The sequence below is a fragment of the Salvia splendens genome, chromosome 4 (assembly GCF_004379255.2).
Source record: "Salvia splendens isolate huo1 chromosome 4, SspV2, whole genome shotgun sequence".
Lineage (NCBI taxonomy): Eukaryota > Viridiplantae > Streptophyta > Magnoliopsida > Lamiales > Lamiaceae > Salvia > Salvia splendens.
Genome location: NC_056035.1, coordinates 10,799,031 through 10,822,196, shown reverse-complemented (window position 1 = coordinate 10,822,196; position 23,166 = coordinate 10,799,031). Strand labels below are relative to the sequence as shown.

General features: G+C 36.1%; 3 protein-coding genes across 4 annotated transcripts; 1 reads left to right on the top strand and 2 right to left on the bottom strand.

Moving 5' to 3' along the window:
- The first annotated feature begins 987 nt into the window (after positions 1 to 987).
- LOC121797758 (heat shock 22 kDa protein, mitochondrial-like) lies at positions 988 to 1,913 on the top strand. Its single transcript, XM_042196464.1, has one exon. The coding sequence runs from the start codon at positions 1,124 to 1,126 to the stop codon at positions 1,676 to 1,678; it is 555 nt and encodes a 184-aa protein (XP_042052398.1). The 5' UTR covers positions 988 to 1,123; the 3' UTR covers positions 1,679 to 1,913.
- A 664-nt stretch (positions 1,914 to 2,577) lies between these two features.
- On the bottom strand, positions 2,578 to 18,855 carry LOC121798530 (callose synthase 3-like). Of its 2 annotated transcripts, none has more exons than XM_042197587.1 (42): positions 18,097 to 18,855; positions 17,297 to 17,397; positions 16,736 to 16,860; positions 16,522 to 16,615; positions 16,232 to 16,342; positions 16,042 to 16,158; positions 15,639 to 15,731; positions 15,144 to 15,235; positions 14,731 to 14,857; positions 14,442 to 14,579; positions 14,272 to 14,348; positions 13,732 to 13,825; positions 13,118 to 13,237; positions 12,912 to 13,029; positions 12,133 to 12,467; positions 11,991 to 12,043; positions 11,851 to 11,911; positions 11,328 to 11,409; positions 11,137 to 11,186; positions 10,923 to 11,009; positions 10,260 to 10,397; positions 10,075 to 10,169; positions 9,868 to 9,952; positions 9,358 to 9,518; positions 9,156 to 9,279; positions 8,937 to 9,037; positions 8,716 to 8,845; positions 8,467 to 8,657; positions 7,756 to 7,865; positions 7,556 to 7,681; positions 6,971 to 7,039; positions 6,669 to 6,855; positions 6,445 to 6,598; positions 5,997 to 6,116; positions 5,811 to 5,926; positions 5,635 to 5,718; positions 5,060 to 5,172; positions 4,757 to 4,986; positions 3,879 to 4,676; positions 3,708 to 3,758; positions 3,055 to 3,240; positions 2,578 to 2,957 (listed from the first exon to the last, which is right to left on the bottom strand). In XM_042197587.1, the coding sequence occupies exons 1-42, from the start codon at positions 18,278 to 18,280 to the stop codon at positions 2,709 to 2,711; spliced, it is 5,877 nt and encodes a 1,958-aa protein (XP_042053521.1). In that variant the 5' UTR covers positions 18,281 to 18,855; the 3' UTR covers positions 2,578 to 2,708. The 2 variants fall into 2 exon arrangements, with proteins under 2 accessions (XP_042053521.1, XP_042053523.1); XM_042197589.1 differs by having other exon boundaries at positions 8,467 to 8,618; positions 18,097 to 18,854.
- A 1,983-nt stretch (positions 18,856 to 20,838) lies between these two features.
- Positions 20,839 to 21,871, bottom strand: LOC121800639 (GATA transcription factor 15-like). Its single transcript, XM_042200165.1, has 3 exons — positions 21,722 to 21,871; positions 21,162 to 21,386; positions 20,839 to 21,060 (listed from the first exon to the last, which is right to left on the bottom strand). Exons 1-3 carry the CDS (start codon positions 21,869 to 21,871, stop codon positions 20,995 to 20,997), a joined length of 441 nt encoding a protein of 146 aa, XP_042056099.1. The 3' UTR covers positions 20,839 to 20,994.
- Positions 21,872 to 23,166: the final 1,295 nt, after the last annotated feature.

Below are 23,166 nucleotides of genomic sequence, written 5' to 3'. Positions count from 1 at the left end.
AATCTTTTATGGAATTCATAAAAAATAGTTATATATCCAAAAATTAGAAAATTTCTCTTAAATTATTAAGACCCTCATTCTCAGACATAATGTTCTCAAAATTAAATGTTGATGCCATTTATTGGGGAATTTGATAGGAGAGAGAAGAACAGGAAGTCGATGTAAAGCTGATTTTGTTTTATTAGTATTTTCGTCAATAAAAAATAATCTTATACGGAGTATGAAGTTCATAAAAAATAGTCATATCCAAAAATTAAGAAGTTTTTCTTAAACTATTAATAGTATTCTATCTATATTTTTGCTGTCCTTCTGGGATACTTTGCTATGTAGTGCTACTTTTTATTATCTCATTTTATTTGAAAGCAATTACGTGTAAATTATTTGTATGCAATATGATTGTGTAAATAGGTACTACCAGTAATCAAACGCGAACAATGTCAATGTTATAAAATCGGAGGTATTAATGTATGAACACTGACATATTGTACTAGTAACTTCAACGTTATTTTCTGTAAAATATTCTTTCACGTTTACAAAGCTTCTGGAAGACCTTTTCAGCATGTCTGGGCTAAAAATGCAACCAAAACATATATTCGCATGAAGTAGAAGGTTGTTCTCACGCCTCTAGTTTACTCATCATTGTAAGCGTCTGATAAAAAAAAATTCTTTCAATAAATTTAGGGAACGATGCTGGCTGGATTCAATTCGATACACAATCTTACTTCAACAGTATAAATGTCCTAACAAAATAAAGATCCAAGTATTGAAATAACAATAAAAAACAATATTGTCTGGAAAATAATGGACATACAAGTAGCTATTTATTTTCAAGGAGATATTCACGAAATGAAACATCTCATTCTACGTGACACTTTTTAAATAGTGTTGGTTGATATTAATCTCTTTTTTTTTTAATTGACTAAATTAGTAGGCCGAATTTACCGGCGGCCCAATATGATGCTGCTATCATGTCCGGATTCTGGAAGCTTCAAGAGCAAATTCTACAAGCTTCCAGATGCCACCAATGCATCTTCCTCCTCACTATAAAGGCTGAGATTCACTGCACCACACGACTTGAAAACAATTCCCAAGCAATCTCAGTCATCTTTAGCCTTCTGAAACAATGGCTTCCTCTTTGGCTCTGAAAAGGCTCCTCTCTTCTTCCAGGTCGCTCCGCCCCGCCGCATCCTCTCGCCGCTTCTTCAACACCAACGCCGTACGCGAGTACGACCACGACGCCGATATCAACCGCCGCGTCTTCTCCCCCTTCGGCTTGGCAGATGTGCTGAGTCCGTTCCCAAGGAGGAGCAGTCTGAGCCAGATTCTGAACGTGATGGACCAGATGATGGAGTCGCCGGTGAGTGGAGGCGGTAGGAGGAGCTGGGACGCGAGGGAGACGGAGGAGGGACTGCAGCTGCGTGTGGACATGCCAGGATTAGGGAAGGAGGACGTGAAGGTGTCGGTGGAGCAGAACAGGCTGATAATTAGAGGCGAGGGGAAGCAAGAGAGCGAGGAGGATGAGAGTGGGAGGAGGTATACAAGCAGGATCGATCTGCCGGAGAAGCTGTACAAGACGGATGAGATCAAGGCGGAGATGAAGAACGGTGTGCTCAAGGTGTTCGTGCCTAGGATCAAGGAGGACCACAGGAATGATGTTTTCCATGTTAATATCGAATAATAGTCTAGTCTAGTGTTTGCACAACAAGCTAAGTTCATCCTTTTCTGATGTCCAAGGCGTGGCTTTCTTCTTGTGATTTCCTCTCTACAATAAGACGAATAGTGGGGGTTTCTTCTCAGGGTGTTTTTTTTTTACTTCATTAAAAAAGATAATCAAGGTTCAGATAGATGCTTTTGTGTACCAGTCACATATTAATCAATATGTTAATAATTATTCACATGTTTAGTTCTATTAATTTCTCGAGATATTGATTGGCCGCCTCCTTATCATAGAATAGTTAACTCTTCTCACTTGGTGATTCTAACCAATAAATATTTTCAATCACAATATCTCAGTTAGACTACTTTTGATTCTTCAAAATTCAGCTTTAGTACTGATAAAGCTACCGTCTTTTGATTCTTGGTTTTCCTGCATATAAATTGATAAAAATAAAAAGTTACCATCTTCTGCATTTAAATTGATAAAAATAAAAAATCAATCCAATTTTTTAAGACTCATTTGCCTCACAACTGACATTCATATCAGTAAAAACACCAGAATCAGTTATTAGAGCTGTACCTATTTCTAATAATTAGCACTAAATCAAAACTAAGCAAGAAAAGATTCTCAAGCCTTATTCCTGCTTTACTACGTACTTCAAGGATAAGTAAAATACAAATTTAGTTACTTCATCCGTTCCATATTAATAGAGTCATTTTTCTGTCATTTTTCTCTTTTGGAAAATTCCAAGTTAATTGAGTCATTTCTATTTTTGATAAAAAGTAATTCTCCCTTTTATTTTATTCTCTTTTCATCTCTCTTATTTTATTCTCTTTTACTTTTTTCACTAACCATTTAACACACTATTCTTAAACTCTGTGCCGAAAGGAAATGCATCTATGAACAAGGAACGGAAGAAGTACTAAGCAAGGACCCGGTTTAGAATCCTACTATAAGTTTAGTAACAGTTACAACATCAATGGTCATATTAGCATTGTACAAAATTTGCAGACATCCCTCCTTGCTGCTATGATACTAACTACTACTACTACTATTCCTTGTTCCTTGAGGATCTGTCTTTGCGGTGTCCACCAAGAATACGAGAAATCTGAAGACCTCTACTGAACGCTTGGTTGAACAACATTCGAGTTTGAAACTCAGACACAAACGGGAACCATGCAAGAAACGCTACAGGTGTAAATAGTAGCAGCCCCATCAAGATCTCATAACCACGTGCCAAAGTTCGAACAGAACCCCAAAATCCAGCTCTTTGAACAATCGGCTTACATGCTTGTGCAATCTGTCAAGTGAAGTGGACATATTTGGATTATGAAGCAGCACATTCGAAAGAAAAAATGGAGTTCCTTGCAAAGAAACTAAGAAAGGAGTAAACTAACCAGGAGTAAACCCCAACCAGTAGGCAGGAAGGCGAGTATGCAGACTACAATATCTCTTGGCGTCATGTGAGGGAGAGCGATCAAAATAGCAAGGATAGAGACAAAAGTGACAAAGATTAAACCCTTGATAAGCCGAAAAACAAGCTGGAAGTTTGCACTGAACTTCCTCCGACCAACCGAAACTGTCTGGAGAGTAAAAACAAGAGAGAGAATGAAAATCCTAGTTGAAAGACATCAGCATTTGTAATTTGCTGCTTCCATTTGAATTAATGTGTCATTTGAAACAAGAAATATTGTCCAATTTGGCCAAGTTGTTGATTACATTCTCAAGCAAGCAGTATGGTTCTAACATAAACAAACTAGAATTAATATATCACTTGAATGCAACTGATAAATCTGAATGGGCATTTGTCAATTTGGACACCTAGCAGACGTTAAAATTCGCCTGTAAAATGCCATCAAACCGCAAACTGCACTTTCTAGGTTACTAACTGTAAGTAATTTTCATATTGTGCAGCTTTTAAATATGCAAACCATCTCTTCATTAAAATTAAGAGTTATGAAAAGGAAAACTGATATGTTTGTCTTGTTCATATCCAAGAATCATAAGAATCACAGTAGAAGATTCAGAAACAGGAAGAAAGTAACCTCACCTTCATGACAAAAAGGATCAGGAATATCACTAGCCATGATATGCCATATACCTGTAATACACACACCAGTGTGAATCACAAAACTAGCAACTCCAAAAGAATTTTCTTTTAATCAAATAAACAAAAAGCAAAAACTAGCAGAGAATACAAGACTTTCAAGTATAAACATACCAGAACACTTTTAGTATGTCTGGTGATGTGCAAGTGATAAACAAGCCCATATTGATATATAAAAAATCTCAAGGCCAATATAATCTCAGCAACGATGCCCAATTTCCCTGAATGACGAAGATGGTCCTGTTCTTCCTCCCACCATGATTCCCAACTTTTTTCTGAAGGAACACCGATACCTCCTCGGTTACTAATCCACTTGTTCCAATCAATCCAATCATCAACTATCTTTTGCCACTCAAAACCAGAAGGGTTGAAAAGGAAGGGAGCAAAAAGCCAGGTGCCAACCATAAACCACATTGATACAGTAATCAATATATATGCAACAGTGCCCCTATAGGATTGCCCAAAGATTTGATAAACAAGAAGTAATATCATTAACTCGAGTCCCTTAACAAAGTGGCTCCGAGAGTATAGCCGATAGTTATCAGCAAATTTGGCATGGAAAACCACAAACCCACGACCAGTTGGCCTATATTTTGCACCTCCATGAAGTAATGTCCTCCCATAATAATGTGTCTTTGTTCCCAGGGAAAAGGTAAAAAAAACAGGTGCAAGCTGCAGTTGCATCAGTATAAATTCGCTTAGTGCTGTTCGAAACCCTTTCTCCAGTCCAATTTCCATCATCATCGGGAGAGCCATCAGAAATCCAATTTGAACAAATGACTGAGAGGCAAGAGCGACTTCAAGAGGCTTATTTTGTCGAATTCCTGGTAGACTACTGAGCCCTTTCTCAAGTCCACTAAGAACCAGATAAAGGCGACCATACAGGAAAACGTACACAGTGAGCACCGTAATCTGCCAGAAGAACACAGGATCATCAACATCTATAAAAAAGTCAAAATCAACTGTTAGATCTTATAGCCTATTTCACATACCAAGGTACTGAAGTAGAAACCAATTGTGGTAAAATAGCATGACAACATTCGGAAGAAGTCAAATCGATGCCCAAGCCTATATAAATCACGACTCAATGTTTGTTCTCCATTTCCATTGGCAATCTTCGCCTCAAACAGAGAAATTTGGTTAAGTCCTACATCCCTCCCTTTACCAACTTGTATGTATTCATGATGGGTCACATTTCCTTCACGAAGGGTAGAATTGAAACCTGCACGAGAAGTAAATCAATTACAGTTCTACCATAGAAAGTTCCAAGAATAGCTCTAGTGTTTTGGCCATACCAGCAAATATGTCCTCACTCAGGTTTATGACCTTGGAGGCTTTGCTCACTCCACCTCTTGTGAGGTGAAATAGTCGATCAAAAACATCTGGATGACCATAATGAAAACGAACCCTACAAAAACACAAGATTTATACTTATATTAATGCCAAATCCAATTGATGACAGATAGGAAAATGAATCAAATTCAGAAGGTGGCATGACAATTTTAAAAGAACTGCACAGGCAAATATAAAATAATATGGGTAAAGGGTGGCCAATGGCCACTATTTGGAACCATTTTATTGGTATGATTACTTGCAATATAACCTAGCATCAGATTATTGCAAGTAACCAGTGCTAGGTTTGCAATGAGTCATAACTGAAATCCTTTTAAGTGAATTGCTGAATACCAAACAAAAGGAACATATATACTTCAAGAAGTTTTATTAGGAAATTTATATCCATGGTTGTGCTATCCAAGGAAAAACTAGAATAAGGTCACGACCAGTACTAAGTGCTATATTTACTCCAAAAACAATGTTATATGTATGAATACTCAGCGAGTGGGGATGATGAAGAAACAGCAGAACTTACTTTAAAGGATTGGCCAACAATCTCTGACCGATAGTAACAAAACTTGTCTCTTGATTTGACATAAACCAAGCAAGGGAGGAAACACTGCATCACATGGCAAGGGAAAATTCAGTTGTCAAAACAAGAGTCTGTATACTTTTACCTGAAGAAAATACTAATTATGACCAAATGCTGACCTTCCGGTAAAGATATGTTCCCTCAAACCAAGAATTGATGGATACCTCACATCGTGGCGCTTAAGAAATTCTTGAAGCAGGTTTCTCATTTTCAGAGCTTCTTCCATATAATTATCCTATTTGGAATATTTATTATAGGACATAAAGAATGAAATTCAAATCCAATCAAGCATAACAATGCTTTACCTGATTCATATCAATTGCCTGTAAGCCTTCTCCACGTGTAAAAATAATGGCATGATTCTGATTTTCAGGTTTTCCTTCCCCCATGATGGCAGGTCCTGGAAGTTTTATGCGATAGATTACCTGCATAGGAGGAACTCCTATATGTAATACAGTACAATCATTGCACAGGCAAGAGTGAATCAGAAACTGCCAAGAACAGGGCAAATTGACGAGTGTTTTTGATAAATGGCAAGTGATTGACCAACTAATTTTCAGCTTTGACAGACAGATCACTGAGTGAAAATGTAGTATCATCATAGCAAGGGCAGATAGCCCTCTGAGGAGAAGAGGAACCCCCCTCCCCCCCCTCCTAAAAGCTTCAACAATATAATTCAACAACAAATATTGCATAAACACCAAAAACCTATATTTCTACTTACATGCTGGACTTCAAATACATTTAATTTACCTGGTCCAGATTCTGCCCTGACTCTAAAGAATTTGACTTTGGCAGAGCAGCCTTCACAAGGGTGGAGTAATACACCTTATCATTCACCTTCTTGGACCTATCTTTACTTGGTTCTTCAACTTCATCTATATATGCTACTCGAAGAGATGGGTATCTGTTCAAAGCAATCTAATTAGGTGATAACTGCTGCAAGGAAACAGACAGCTACAGGTCTATAATCTTACGTCGTCATAAGTCTCAATATATCCTGAGCTCGAGGATCGCCAGATCTTTTTTGAATGCCATACAGCTGACAAGATACAACATAAGTGAACTTCATATCTGAAACTGCTTGACACTGTGTCCAAAGTGACCTCTCTCCTTTCAGTTGATCCTCATTCAACTCAACAGCCTTGTATCCTTCCATTAAATCTGTTCAGATTGCACAAAATTACGGTCTCCGCTACAATTAGTGATCAAATATCAAATGGCTTGAAATGTAAAAAAAGTTATGGACTGTGCTCATCATGTGCACAGGATAAAGTACCATCATCCTTGGCCATATCTAGGAAGGCTTGAAGTTCAAGTGCTTTGCGGTAATACATCATTCCTCTTACTGTCACACATTAGGGCAAGGCATCAGCCAAGAAAAGTCAACTTCATCATGAAAAAAAAGATGGGAAGAATAACTTGATCAAAGGTAGCATAGGCATTTCAAGCAAACTACTAACTCTAGAAACCATGAGTAAACCAGTCGTGCATATAAAATATAGCAGTGATCAACTAGTTACTAATTCCCTGCTCAAACCATCAAATCATAACTATGTAACTGAAATGTTCATTACTCAAGCTATTCAACTTGACATATGAGAGATCCATGAGTTACTTGGGCTGGTATAGGGTTCTACTTATTAGCATGTCCATTTAAGACCAGAAAACTAAACACCATTAACAGATCCTACTCAGGATGGATTCTTTGTATTTGAGGTGGAACTGACCATATTAGTATGTTGACTCTAAGTCACCCAAAACCACTTCCTAAAACCCCTAAAAATGGAGAAGGAAATTATATGAAAGCAAAAATATGAGAGACTAGAAACCACATCCTTCATGGAATTCGACTTGATCATACCAGTTCTTGTTAACGTTTGACCCCTATAAGATGCCCAAAGGCGTAGTTGTTCTTCCAATTCATCAGATCCTCTAAGTTCTTCCTCATTGAGACACTTTACACGCTCGAAGAAATTGTCCCATTCATCTGCATAATTTAGCAACAAGGTTAGTAGAGAATGAGAAATCTGTCATGCAAGGAAGCAAACCTAAAGCACAAACCTGGGTAAATTTTCTGCAAGTAAAAGAGAATGGAAACACCATCTTCATTTGGCACTTCTAGCTCAGGCAATGAGAAGAGAACTTCCTCCGTGTAATAAGGAGTCAAAACACTAAATAAAAAATATCTATATTAAATCACAAACAAGAAGGCAAAAACATGATAACTTAGGGATTAGGACATAGGACCATCAAAAGTATACCTAATGTGAAGCTAACAATGATTAGAGGCTTATTTAGTCAGGATAACAGCCAAAAATGACATGACTCAGTTTCACTGAGAAAAACACAAGGGACAGCCATGTGATAGATTTCATAGATGCACAATTCATAGTCCAGTCCCATAAAAAAGGGAGATCTATTCTGATACTCCAAATAATTTACAAGTTCGAGAAAAAGCACCCTTCAAATATCTAATTAGCGGATTTCCTTCAGATAGCCCTTGGGAATTTTACTCAAACTAAACTTTAACAAAAAGTGGTATTACCTAGTGACACACACTGTTACAAAACTTGACAGTATAAAACAGAAGTAAGTCAAGTCATAATACAAGTGTCCTAATGGTTATGATGATGATTAGAAAGTAATAATGATCTAAGACCATTGAGTCATTGACACAAAACCTAAAATTTAAGTTAGGGGTGTGTTGAACACTTAGCAGATCGATTTGTGCAACACTTAAATGTACAAAACCCGACTGGGTAGAGGACTCACGAGAAAGACAGCATATTGCGGATCTTAGGGGCTGAAGGCATGTCCATAAACAAAGAATTGGAAAAGAAGGAAATGCGCCTTCTAGCTTCTAGGTTCGAAGGTACATCCATAGCAGATTCCTTTACCGTCAGCAACAAGTACAACCTTTTGATCTGTGCAAAGGAAATATCTGAAGTGTCGAACAAGTATCCCTGTACAAAAAGATTTTAGCAGTAGTGGCAGTATCATATGGATTTCTTTTATAAGTACCTTCTCTTTCCAAGCTTCTGAGTCGGGAGTTGGAAACTTGATTGCTCCAGAAGAGGCAAATAACTGATGCTGTTGATCAAGAGGGACCATTCCTTCATTTACCGATCCACCATGAATTGAGTCTAACAAGCTAATGACAGAAAACACCCAAAATAAAAAACTGTATTGAGAGCTTAAAAGATTACAAATATAGACCAATTGGCACCAAAAGAAATAGTTACTTGGATATGTGATCTTCCATCATTATATCTCGGGTAACTACTTCGAGCATATCCTGGAAAAGAATGACAACTTGATCCCTATCCTCCTGCTTATTATCTAGCTGGGAAATCAACCAAATCCAGTCTAGGTTACAAACTGGCAGAACCAACAGCAACAACAGTCTATAATTTTTAAAAAAAATATAAAGAAAAGAGTAATGCAATATAAACAGTACCAACCAAGTATTTTACGAGCCTAACAAAGAGGTCATATAGACTGGAAAGAGCACTCAGCCTGTAATCTGTCAATAGATCATCCTCAGCTATATGCTTGTCAACTTCAGAAAAGATGTACTCAATGACCCTAGAAAAAACATTAAAAGTATAAAAGAAACTAAATAAACTATGGGGTGTGTCAGGTTGTAAGTTATTAAAAACTTACTCTTTTTCTCGATTTCCACGAACTAAGGTTTTAATGATGTTTCGGAAAGACGCATAGCACTCACAGACAGCAGAATACATATAATCATCAGACTGTATCCGTTTTTTCAGTTCACTATCCTTCCCATTACTATCTTTAGCCATATCCACTGCTATAGGAATCTGTATGACGAACTTAATCAGCAAAATAAAAACTGTAATAATATTCAACCAATCACTGATATTACTTTGATACCCAGACCAAATGCTTATCCTCAATAAAGTAATGTAAGAAAGGTGATTGAACTGTAACCGTTAGTATTTTAGCATGTTGACAAATGTGTCTAGTAAAGATATTTCTTATCACTTGATAAGTTAAATGCTGAACAGCAACAGAAATTATCATTTCATGTTATCTTTACTATTCTACAAATTACTCATTTTCCTGGAGATGACTAGAAAGGAATTAACTAAGGTCTCTCCATCAGATGGTAAAAGTCAAGTTCAAACAGTTGAAGTGGTGCGAGACAACCTTGCTGGCAAGCAAAAATGGGGGCCACTGTATCAGCTCCAAATCACGATCTGCCCAATATGGTACAAGCAGCAGATCCATTTCCCTACAATGGAAGCAAGTTGTGTGATCAAACAAAAGGAGCTATACCTCGGAACAGAATACATGATAAAGAAAAAGTATATAAACCAATGTATTATTTATCAACAATCAGACAGAAGATGGCACCTATTATTTATAAGATCTTCCTCTCTGAAACTTGTTATTATTTTGTTCCACAACTGAGCAAACCTTGCAGCTTCTTTTTCTTTACTGGATGGGATCTGGTATAATAACATTCACATGGTAGTCCAAATCAATATCAGTAAAGTGGAGTAACACATCCACATTTAGCCACTAAAGAAATACAATACCACTTCAAACTTGCGTGAGAATGTAGCCTTCAGTCCTTTCTTTTTCACAATCTCACTTTTCTCCTCTGGGATTAAGCATGCATTAAAAGCACCTGGCAACGATTGGAATCGTGATCTAAGCATTCCCAGCGTCCGAATCTGATAAAACAGAAGGGGACAAATTAAACCCAAAAGAGAACTATCATTATCTTTTCAAACATAAAATTCTTGCTAAAAACTTTTTCTGAGAATGGCATCAGTTTCTCAGCATCATGTACTCATAAGTCAAATACAAATCTAGTAAAAATATTCATTATAAGTAAACCCAATAACTAAATAAAGCTGAATGTTTTCATCACTAAAGTGTTAATATAATGATATGTGCTTATCTGTCAGCTTATTGAGCGCGTATATCTATATATAAACAAGAAGGTAGAGAAAAGTGTTTGCTCATGGAGAAATCTCAATTTTCTTGAGAGCAGGAAATGAATCATCCTACCAGGGAGGTGGGATCATCTATGCATGTTTTCCAATAAAGATGCCCTGATTCAGAATTCTAGAATGTGTTTTACAAATAAAATAATCGTTTAAGTTGTGCTGAATACTGCTCAAAATTATCAGTAAAAAAGATATTTAGTTATCGGCATTTCTATCAGAAGAGTAACAAAAAGGAATTCAACTGACCTCCCCAAGACGACGGAATGCACCATATATACCCCCAAACAGTGTGGAGAATATAGCATACCAGATCTGTGCATCCATGAAATATACCTAAAATGAAAAATCCACAAATTACAACAGAAAGAGTAAACAATTTGCAGTTTCAACCCCCCCCCCTCCCAAGCCAATAAGGTAAGCATCAAAGTGGAAACATATAAGTATTATGCATCATCCTTACAAGGATAACTGGAGCCCAGATTGCAATCACGACCCCAATATTCTTCTTAGCTGCAGGACCAACAAGGTTAAGAGAACAACAAATAAAGTCAGATGACTCAAAATATTTTTTCCACACACAAAAAAAGAATAAGAAGTGGCAGTTGTCTTTATATTCTTTTAACAGTTCACCAGATTATAGGCATTGACTACCTTGAGGAAAGAACTCATGCCACTGGTAAGCTGAAACATGAGCACTCATGATTGTTCTTGTAGGACCAACTAAAGGCTTTATCTGCATCAGTAAGATTCAGGCAGTTCAATCAGAATGCATTATAAGGGGAGCTAGACAGATTTATTTTAAGAGGGTGGGCAATGGTGCTAACTGATAAAATTAATAATATATGTATAAAGGAAACTCTGGAAACTTAGCCCCTCAAGCTGTCAAGTCATGACGAGTCTCGGTTGCTGTTAAGTTAACTATGCTAAAATGAGAGAGATAATACGTTTGCAATGTCCTAAAGGTGAACATCCCATTTCTCAGTAATGTGCTTAAAACCTAACCACAAATGCTTACTCTCTAAATGAACATAAGATTACCAAATAACATGCTTAAGTGGCTAAGCCATAACACAAACATACTACAGCTTATAAAAAGTGAAAGCGAAATCAATAGTCATATGTATTTCAAAATTAGACAAGGACGACACAAATAAAAAATGGCAAATATAGGCACCTCGATATAGAAACTGAAAGCTAACTTTGTAATGGTGAGGAGCACCCAGAATAATGTATACCTGAGAATGGGAAAACGACATAATTTATTACATAAGATCATGCTATAGATTACAAAAAGATCTCATCCTTAATGCTTACTTGAAAAGAGAAAAGGTACTTTCATGCATTCCCCTGCCAACATAGAGCCGTGGCTGAAGCACATAAACATAGAAACACAAGTTACTACCCAATTTTCTTCAATAAACAATACCATGAGAATATAATGTAACACAAAGCACACCTGAGACCACCACATCATTAGCATCACTATCCTGTAATTTGACCTCTCAAGGAACCGACGAACGAAGGGAAAAAGGAAAAGAAAGGCAGCAAGCAAATTTGGTGATAGGTAGATTGCAACAGCCAAGGCAAACAATGAAGGAGCCCTTGAGCTATTCCCAATCCAACTTTTGATAGTTTGAGCGAACCCAGGAGCATTCTTCCATGTATAAGCGTAGGTAACAGGCAAGATAACCACCCATGCAGCAGCAGACACAACCTTTAGAATGTATCTTAACTTGACATGGAAGGACATGCTCCGCCTAGCTTTCCAGCTCAGAATTACATCAAGAATGGCTGCAACAGTTATGCAGTTAGATATCATGGGAAGAGGCAAAATAGAAGTTTTATTTCAGTGAGATCAGCTGGAAGCGTGGAAATTATCAGAAACCAATAATAAAATAATAGATGAAGAGCATATCCTGGTCACAACAGTATGTATTCCCAATAGTGAATTTCATCACTGAAATATTACCAATGGAATGTCACCATGCAAATGTGCAACAGTACAAATACTAAGAACTAACAGGTTAATCCTTTTATTGACATCAGAAAGCCAAGTAAAAGGACCAGAAAAATACAAAGAAATATATATATTTGTCCACTGATATGATATATATAACAGAGGAGCAGTAACATGTAATACTGGCATATAATCATTCATTCACCCAAGTGTCATGAATATTTTAAAAGTTACACACAAATATTGTGAAAATGACTTCAATTACAAAGAAGTCATACCTTGTCCAAGTTTCAATATTGCAGCCGTTATAAAGATGCTCAGTACTTTCTTGAAAACATCATCTTCAAAAATTGCACTAGGTTGTCCTGAGCCATTCCAAGCAATAATGATCATAGCCTTCACCAATAGAAGATTTGAATGTCAGATCTAAAGAATAGTTTGGACAATAGCAACAAAAGTCTAAAAAAGACCACAAAGAACACACCTGTAAGCTCAATATGAAGAAGCTCCACATTCTGTCAAAGCTTCTAAAGATATGACAGTATGAACGAGCCTCAACAAAATTAACTTTCCCGACCCACCTCTCTCTAGTAGGTTTCGATTCCTGAATTTATAGAAAATCACATTCAAAAATGCTAGAAAGGACAATCAATATGATGATGCTCTTTGAAAATAATCAAATATGTAAGTTACTCAATTAGTCATATGATAACACACTTGGACTCCAGAAATAGCTCTCATTTAAAGAAATGGGAAACGGAGTTGATGTGAAGCTTCAAAGATTTTTTCTGTATCTTGCTACAGAGTGTGATAGATAAAGTTCATTGAACAACAGTTATGAATTTAGAATGTTGTGCATAACTGGAAGGGGCCCGGATTTTCAAATAACAGGTACACGAGCTAGCGCAATTTAGAATAATAGATAGAGTCCGATAAGTCAAGTTATAAATTTTAGAATGGTGTGAGTACCTGGAAAGACAGGGTATTTTCAAAGAAATGAAGCCATTACTTTGACCTCTTAAGACCAAGTTATTCCATATTGCTCATGCCAGGAACTCAGGAACATGTTAAGGATAAAATTACTTATTCTATACTTACTCCATTTTTTTCGCTCTGGAATTGATCCACTGGCTTGCAGAAAAAATCCGAATCTGCACGCATGGGCCAACCCAACCGAAAGCAATCTACAGACCTATATATTTTGGAAAAAAATTACTACTATTTGAAGTGGTAGGCTTAAGGGTAAATATCACTTTAAACCCCAAACATTTTTCGCACTAGTATATCCTAAACTATCCTGAAAAAAATAACCATGAACACGATTTTGTATGTTCCCAAGTCCACTTTCAAATCCAAAAAGTTGATGTGGCTCACTGGATTACCAGTGTATTTAACAAAAAAAAAGATCAAAGCTGATCTCTTTGCCAGTTTGACTTATGAACAAGGTGTAATCGCCAGAACTGACCTGTTGTAAAACGGGGGCACAATTGATGCAAAATTGATAGTTCATGGTAAAGAGAACATGTTCATGGTTCGGGATATGGTTGATAAGGCAAAAATAATTTGGGATATGAAGTGATATTTACCCAAAACTTGTTGTGTAACATTTTCTTATCGAACTAGGAGACGTCATATTACCAAAAGTATTCATTTAAATCATCATAATTTCTCCACTGGGAGTGCTTGGATTTCCCTTTCTTGCTCCTTGAAGCTTCCTGAAAATAGAAAAGATTAAATTAAGTAAAAAGAAAAGCCTAAGCAAATAACATGGAAAAGTAAATGGAAGATATCCATCTAGTAGAGTATACCTGAGCAATCACTTCATAAATTGGGGTGACAACTTTTTTCAGAAAGGCCTCTTCTTCTCCTCCATAAGCAGGCTTCACATTCTCACCGGTCATCGGACTTACATTACCAGCAAGCATACCATAAAGTTCAAAAGCCATCTACAAAGTTAAAAATCCAAAATGATTACTAGTATTATGTGAGAGAATAATCTATTCTCTCAAACACACAGAACACAAGGCTAACTGTGGCAAACTTAAAGCTAACGAATCATTCATTGATTAACTAAAAGGATTAAATATCAGAACATACGTGATGATAGATGTAGCATAGGCACTCAGGCATGAATCTCAGATTGGCAGCTTCTCCCCATATAAGAAGATAAAGCCCCATATACAACAACTTGCGCTGTTGCACTTCTTGTTGTATGGTAGGTAGCCTGCGATTAAATAAACCAAGACTAATTAGATAAAAAAAACAATTTAAAATTAGTGGTAGATTGAAAATTTTTCCCCCAGGTGAACAAATAGCAGGACAGTGTTGCGGAAGTAATACTAATTTTAGACATCCATTGATTGAAGTAAAGAAACTCCACATCAGTTCCATTGGCATAAACGAGAATACATAACATATGATCTCCATGAATGAATATTAGAGTAATTGAGCCGGTTTATCCCAAGATTTAGAGACATTATCAGAATGGCAGTTCCCACTGAAAAACTTACCACAGGCTACTTTTGCGATCTAAAAACTTGCACCATTTCTTGTAGTTCTTGAAAAGCTTCTTCATCACTTCATCTAGAGCACGCTCGTCTAACTAAAAAAATCTTAAATTAGTGCAAGGGATACTAGAGCAGAAGAATATGATACTCCCTCCATTCCATTATTTATGGCACAGTTCTGTGTGAATCACCTTAACTCACAGCAATATTCAAGGGAAAATTCAGTGATACGCCACATTGTCACTTTTGCAAAAGGGAATGCATTAGCTAAAGTAATTTAGCGAGTAAGCCAGTAATGCCAAATCCAGTAACATGGTTGTTTTACAAAGTTTCATTTGATAACCTCTTGTTACTATGGGCTTTAGCTTTTTCAAACCACAGCCTTTTCATTTGATAATCGTTGGTCAAAGGTATAGGGCATCCAAGGGATCAAGGATAAAAAAGAAACAGGAAAAGAACTCTAAATCATATGTTCAAGTTAGGATAGAGAGGCCAAACCTTAGGTTGTTGATCAGGCTTTGGAAACTGGCGTATGTGTACGTTTGCAAGTAGTAAAATCAAATGCTCCCTTTGATTTGCGACATTATCTTTCTGCAAATCAACAGTCAACAGTAATGCAAATATATTGGGCATCCAAGATATTAGAATCTCAACCTTCATGATTTAGTATAACTATCTACAGTAAAGTCAATTTTTTCATTTATATTGGAACAGACAACATAATTATAGTACTATGATTTATTTATTTGGTGCATTTGATGTTTTATGATTATATTATCTTAAGAGTCATGAGGACATAAGGATTCTTCCAGGGAATGATTTTCTTGTTCTATCCATTCTATTTACTATATTTAAAAATCATAATATATTACAGTATAATACTACAATAATGAGAGATCACCTGAAAACCAAACATTGCTTGAAGCCAGTCAAGGACATCTTCATCCTTTTTCTTCTTGTAATCCTTAGGCCAAAGAAGGCCTCTGGTAATTCGAAGTGCATGTACGGCAGCTTGAATCTGAATACTGCAATTGTTAAAACCATAACAACTAAACTGGAAACTAGAAGGAACTAGATATTTCGAATTTGACCTCTGGATACTTCATGATTGCCTGATTTGCACTGTCGGGATCAAGAGGTAGAATATTGTAAGGGACATATATTTCTGTCTTCTCTGCAACTTTATCATGAGTCTCCAATACCTGTGCAATTAAAAATCGAACAGTTAGTTATATGCAACATAGAAAGCAGAGCATGATGTATATATTTCTGTCCATTTTTTGTAAACCATTATATATTCTGCTTATGGTTGTTAAGAAAAATACCAAATCTGTGAAATCCAGAAACAAGAGAATCAAATAAAAAGAGTAACGGTATATACCTCACGATCAACTTCCACAGATTGTGTCTGGTTAACTGCTTTCAAAACCTCAAAGAGAACATTAGCTGTTTGGTATGCTTTAGTAAGCTGTGCACTGTACATTGTCAGAGTTAAGAACAAGGATTAGTGATTGTTAACAAATTTTACTAATGATTCATTTTTTTGCAATGCATTGTCCAAGAAGGAAACTGGATTGGTGATTAATAAAACATACCGATCAGCTTTATCAGCAACATTTTGTAAAGCTTGGATATACTTTTTGTAGTAATGTTGATAAAAACTCTGCATTTCACGTGCATCACTTTTTTTTACTCTTCCCATTAAAGTTGGATCATTTTCCTGCATGCACAAGCAGCAGCAGTTCAAGTAGTATACAGACGCGTCTAATGAGGTCCTGATTTGAAAAAAGGTCAAACGTCCCCAAAAAAACAGTCATGGGTGGATATATTCAAAATCCACCAGATTACTAGCATGAACCACATCAATTTAATAGGGAATTTTGAAGGTTGGTCTCTGAAACTTATCAACCTCGACTCAGTTTATACTTTACAAATACTAGAAAAGTTAGTTAAAAACAATATACATAAACAATATAGTGAACAGAATACAGCAAGCTCTAACCAAAATCAGAAGATACTTCGACAAAACTGTCCGTTAATCATTAATTAGTTGCAAGTTGCGACCATCATGAAATTGTGCACTGAAACTTATGAAAACTTCTATGAAGGAAAGTAAGAACATCTTGATTAACATACACCAATAGGAGATTACTTACCCTTTCAAGACGTTGCAATAGAGCTGTTTTGAACTGCCGAACACCACGTCCACTTGAAGTGGGATCCAACCTGTGAGCCTTCTCAAAAGCATAAAACCTACCTGCATTGTTCAACCACTGGTTATGGGGAAAGCACCAAATGAAGTGCAAGTACATAAGCAATAAACACGAGAATGAGTTTCAGAAATCTATTTTAGCAATACTTAAACTTTATCAAGTCAAAGTCATTAAACCTAGGTACCAGAGTACAAAGAATTAATAGTATCAGTGTTATGCATATAGGTATATGCACTGATAATTTGATATTCTGGTGCTCAAATTTATAATTGTCAAAACATCTGTTAGATTGAAATTGGAAAGAAAAAAAATCAAAATATCACACCCAAAAAGGTTTACTATATAAACAAAACCAAGTTTTGACAAAAGTGAAGCTCTACATTACATGGTTAAAGGAATTGCCCACTTATCTACTCAGTGGCTAGAGAAATGCAACACAGCTAGAATTTGTTCACAACTTCTCCGATATCACCAGCATGAGAAAGAAGATCGGGCATCCTACTTCTTCCCTCAGCATAAAGATGAACATCCTCAAGAGAATGTCAAGAAGCCACAATCTATCAATTATAAAATATCAAAACCTAGTCACTCTAATCCCTGGTCCTAACCCCAAACATCTTAAAAAATACTCCATGAAACTTTTATTCACTTAAAACATAAGGAAAATATGAGTAGATTACACAATTACAGATGAAATATATCTAAGTTGCAAAATAAACGAGTACAATAAATTAAAAGCTTACAGAGGTAGGCCACTCGTGGGTTGCTAGGCTCAACTTCATTGGCAACTCGAAGAATGGGGGCAATTTCCACCAGCGATGACGGAACTACTTCACTGTCAAAGACAGACTCCCCGAGATTCCCCACTGTCTGAGTGCGCGTAATCCGCCGCTGCAACTGCGGCGACGACCCTCCCCTGGATGACATTTTCACTCTGTATCCTCCTCCTCAAGCAAGTATCCCACGAATCATAAACTTCTAGTATAAACAACACTTGTTATAGTAGACTTTTAACTCAACCAAACTCAAGAATACTGCCAACTATTTTCAATCAAAAAGGGGTTCAACTATTCCGCGATATGATGCATGTCCAACTCAATTATTACTTTGAACATAAAATAAATCAGCATGACATCTCTGAACACCCGCCGCAGAGGAATGAAATCATTAACGCCATCACAAAACAAACAAAAATCAATTTGCAGGAATGAATGTCAGAGGATTACCATTACTTTAAAATATATAGTCTATTTTTTATGGAGCCAACAAAACACCAACGCCAATCCCTAACGCAACAAATAAACAATGCATCTTAAGTAACGAAATTAATTGCATGTTAGTAAAAACATATAATTATATAAGTTAACATGGAGAATGTTTCTCTCTCTTTTTGTGCTTTTTTTCTTCTTTTTCGCTTCCGTGTCTTACTTGTTGAGTTGCAGAGGGGTTGAGAAAAGAAAGATAAGAGATAAAGATTCGATCGAATGTAGAGGCCTTTGAGAGAGGAAAGGGAAGTGTGGAGTGCGGTGGTGCTGTGATTTTAAGCTACCTGTGAAGAAAGCATAAAAGAGAGGGAATATGCAATGCAGGCAACAGAAAGTTAATTGAAATTTTGGGCGGTTGGTGTGTTTGTGGGGTTTTTTCTTTTTTTTTTCTAGAATAGAACTTAGATTCTGTGTTTGTACAGAACTTTTTTTTTATTCCGCCTTTGGGAGAGACGCATGACCCTCATGCGTCTCCTTTTAATGAAACGCATGACGGAGATGCGTCTTTTATAGAGACGCATGAGGGACATGCGTCGTTAAATTTTTATTTCTTTTCCATTATTTTTTTTGAAAGACGCATAAGCGTCATGCGTCTTTCATTTTTTATTTTTATTTTTATTTTATTTTACTATTAAAAATAAAATAAATAAAAAAATGAAAGACGCATGACGCTTATGCGTCTTTGCCTGTGACGCATGACGCTTATGCGTCTTTCAAAAAAAATAATGAAAAAAATTAAAAATTTAACGACGCATGTCCCTCATGCGTCTCTATAAAAGACGCATCTCCGTCATGCATTTCATTAAAAGGAGACGCATGAGGGTCATGCGTCTCTCCCAAAGGCGGAATAAAAAAAAAGTCCAGTACACTTGAGGAATGTTAAGTGTGTTCTAGAACAAAAGAAGAAAAAACCCCATGTTTGTGTGAAATACCCATGGTTTGCAATAATTACCGATGCTGCCATTACTAAATTTGTACACCAATTCAACTTTCATCTCAGAAAATATTTTAGTCTGATCCCTAAAGTTCGTCGATTTACATTCTATTAACTCATTTTTACTCATATTTTATTATAAAATAAAATTAATATTTATATAAAAGCAAGATTCGTATTCCATTAACTTTTTCAATTCACTTTCCATTATATTTCTCAGAACTCGTGCCGAGTCGAAATATGAAAAACTTTGCGGGGATGGAGGGAGTACTCTATTTGCTAATAATTACAAGGGGAAATCATATATAGGAAAATATCTTTTTGATATCCTACCAGATACGCTACGTGGATTTCAATTTTCAGAACACCCACTGCATTTGAGAGTTGGATTGACTCAATGCTTTGGGAGTTGGAGATGAACCAATGCTCGGATAGTAGTTGTGCTTGGACTGAAAATCAACTGGTGGGAAGATGGAACTCATAGTGGGTTGTATAGATCAAGGTTGAGCTTATGTGAATCGATCATAGGCTTTGTTTGTGTCACCTATTTTAGATCATTTTGTATGATTTAAATTGTGACTAATCCGCATTATAGATGCTAGATTTGCAGGAATAGGGGATTTTGAATGTTGGATTTTAAATAGTGCATGTATGTTGGAATGGGAATATGTGGATTCAAATGAAAGAAAGAATAAAAGTACGTAGAAACTGCATATGTGGAAGGAAAGAATAGAATTAGCAAGTTGCCTGAGTTGTGAATTTGGGAAATTTGGCCCAACCACTCTCGAGTATTTTCTCTCTTTCTCTCTCTCAAGTTGTGTGGGAAGGGAACCGAACAAGAACATCTCGTGTATAATTTCGCCGAGGGTTAAGAGGTAGTATTTAGTATAGTTATTATCTTTGTTGTTGTGCATTTAATTCTTGTAATGTTTCTATTGGCTAAGTAGTTCAACATTGAACGACCGACCAAACCTGTAAGATTTTATTTATTTTTGATGAAAATACTACTATGTTCTTAGTCGTGCATGCAAGATGAAGTGCATAGTTGTACATATAGAATTGAAATAATTAATAAATAAATAAAAACTGCTCGGTGCGCGCACGGCGCACAATAGGCACCGTGTGTGCACCGAGCCGCACTCGGCCATGCCTGTCGTCCTCGGACCTCCGCGTGACGGCTATTTCACAATAGGCCCCGGCGCGACCGCCGTCCCGCTCGGATGAGCGTCTATTGTGAAAAAGCTTCTAACAGACAAGGTAGATTTACCTCAATTTCAATTGGTAGGTAGTTCCAAAATTAAAACTTCATTACATTCCAGAAATGTAAATGTAAATGTTGTGAACAAATCGAGAGCTAAAATAAAAAAAACTATAAGTGGAGCAAGAGTCTCCCAAATTAAAACTCAGAGCTCACGAATCATCTTCACTTCTTTCAGAAAATCTCAGTGATCTCCTGCACTTTTTTTCACCGTTCGTAGGTGTCGCAGCCCACAAGCATTGCACAGAGTCTGCAATAATGGTTTCAGAAATACAAAAAATCAAAACTGAAATCTTAAAACGTGCTACTTATGTAAAAAATTTAAACAAGAAATTAAAGGAAAAAACTGACCTGTGGACCATCAGGACCTTTCCTCCAAAGAGGAGTGGTCTGAGAGCCACAGACTTTGCAAGCTTTATCGTCTACCACATGTCTTTTACGGGTAGAAGTGGTTATAGTATTGTGAGCGACAGAGCCCTTATAAGCAAAGTAGTTGTAGGTGGAGCTGGAAGGTGCTGCTACTGATGACGATGAAGAAGAAGAAGATGAACTATTATATGGTACATTCCAGTTTCCCTGTGCACACGAAATCCGCTTACCACAATCAACATATACATACTACTTCACATTGATGGGATTGGGAACTAGGAAGATGTAATAGCTCTCAATATAATTTGTAAAAGTTCGAATAATTGAGCTTATAAAGAGAATTACTAAGTTATAGAAAATATATAGTAAGAGCGATCAAATTAAAAGTATATGGAGTAGTATAGATATAGCAAATAATAAATTATGATAAAATTATTCTTTTAAAAAATATGTATGAGGTTAACGAATTTATTGTGGAAAGCTTAGAAGGTATTGGAATACAGTTTTCACAAATAGTGCGAAAAGGGAGTTAAAATTAGTACCATATCATTCACTTGTTCGCACGCAGCTTCATCGTCGTTTTGTTCATCTTGATTCTCGCTATAGTAATCCGATGGTCCCAGTTTTAAGGTAAGATCGATCTCCTTAAATTCATCATTTTTCGAGTGCGACTTCCCATTGCGTTTATCCATTATCTGCAGTTAAGATGATGTATACAATTATTAAACCATGAAACAAAAAGGAAGTAGAGTGCACATTTTATCTATGTATGGTATACTGCTGTGTACAGTATATGAAATTACTAAAATGATAATTACTAGTTAAGTGTATGAAAGATAAATATGAAATTGCACAGTATCTATGTGTTGTAGAATAAACTAATTCCAAAAAATTAATTTAAGGAGATAAATTTTGTATACAAGACATATTTAACAAATCTATGAATGACTTGCGAAAATTTGATCAAGAAGTGGTAGAACGCCTACAAAAAAGTATATATGTTATAAACCTCTACATATTCGTCGAATACATGTAAAACGGTAAAAGTGTATTCAACCATAAAGACAAATAAACAAAAAAAAATATGAGTGAGAAATTAAACAAGATCTATATGATTACTTCAATGCTTGTGCTGAATTTATGTTATGAATAATACATGTATATATGAAATGTAATAATTACTCATTTTTTAGATCTATAAACAGGTACGTGAATCAAAATAAACATAAATCTCACTCTTGAAAGATGCTATGTGACGTATACATCGCGACAAATATAAACATCTCCATATACGGCAGCGAATATATGTGTATTCAACGGTAAAGACAAAATAACATATAATCGACAAAAAAAATCTATGGATAAGAAATTAAACATGAGATGTGATTACTCTTTTAGATCAAAATCAATAAGCATATAAGTGAATCAAAATCAACATAAATTACATTCTTGATAGATTCTTATGAACAACATTACTAATTTTAATCCTTTTAACTATGTATCGATTTATTTCAGATTGATCATGAAACAAGATCCATGATGACAATCTAAGATTGCACCAACACTAATGTTGACGTTCACATCCATTAATTAATTTATCTTTCCAAATAAACTACAAAAAGAACTTTAAAACAGAAGAAATATTAGCACCCCTCTCCACACACACACACACATGAAAGAACTCTAGGAACATATATATGAACACAACACACACACGCACACAGAGAGAGAGACTCACATGTATTAAACCTAAATGATGTGGGGATAATAAGCTCTTCCTTCCAATGGAGACAGCTGCAACTGTGGTCACAAAATTTTTGTAGAAGATACAATAAAATTGAGGATCGAGCTCTCACTATTTAGAGAGAAGAGAATGAATCTGACCTGTCATTTCCAAATAAAATTGTAAAGTAAATTCATGGCTGTTCATAAATGTGTATGCTTTCTTCTGCAATAAGTGTGTGAGTTTGCTCATACTCACAAAAGC

Excerpts from the sequence above, each read along its gene's own strand:
- LOC121797758 (XM_042196464.1), top strand. The coding sequence starts at position 1,124 with ATGGCTTCCTCTTTGGCTCTGAAAAGGCTCCTCTCTTCTTCCAGGTCG.
- LOC121798530 (XM_042197587.1), bottom strand. The coding sequence starts at position 18,280 with ATGTCATCCAGGGGAGGGTCGTCGCCGCAGTTGCAGCGGCGGATTACG. Across the intron at positions 10,398-10,922 it reads CATTCCGTCGTCTTGGGGAG|ATTCGGACGCTGGGAATGCT; the intron begins GTCAGTTGAATT and ends CTGTTTTATCAG. Across the intron at positions 6,856-6,970 it reads AGATATGGCCAAGGATGATG|ATTTAATGGAAGGATACAAG; the intron begins GTACTTTATCCT and ends CAATCTGAACAG.
- LOC121800639 (XM_042200165.1), bottom strand. The coding sequence starts at position 21,871 with ATGGATAAACGCAATGGGAAGTCGCACTCGAAAAATGATGAATTTAAG. Across the intron at positions 21,387-21,721 it reads GCGAACAAGTGAATGATATG|GGAAACTGGAATGTACCATA; the intron begins GTACTAATTTTA and ends TCGTGTGCACAG. Across the intron at positions 21,061-21,161 it reads AAGGTCCTGATGGTCCACAG|ACTCTGTGCAATGCTTGTGG; the intron begins GTCAGTTTTTTC and ends CCATTATTGCAG.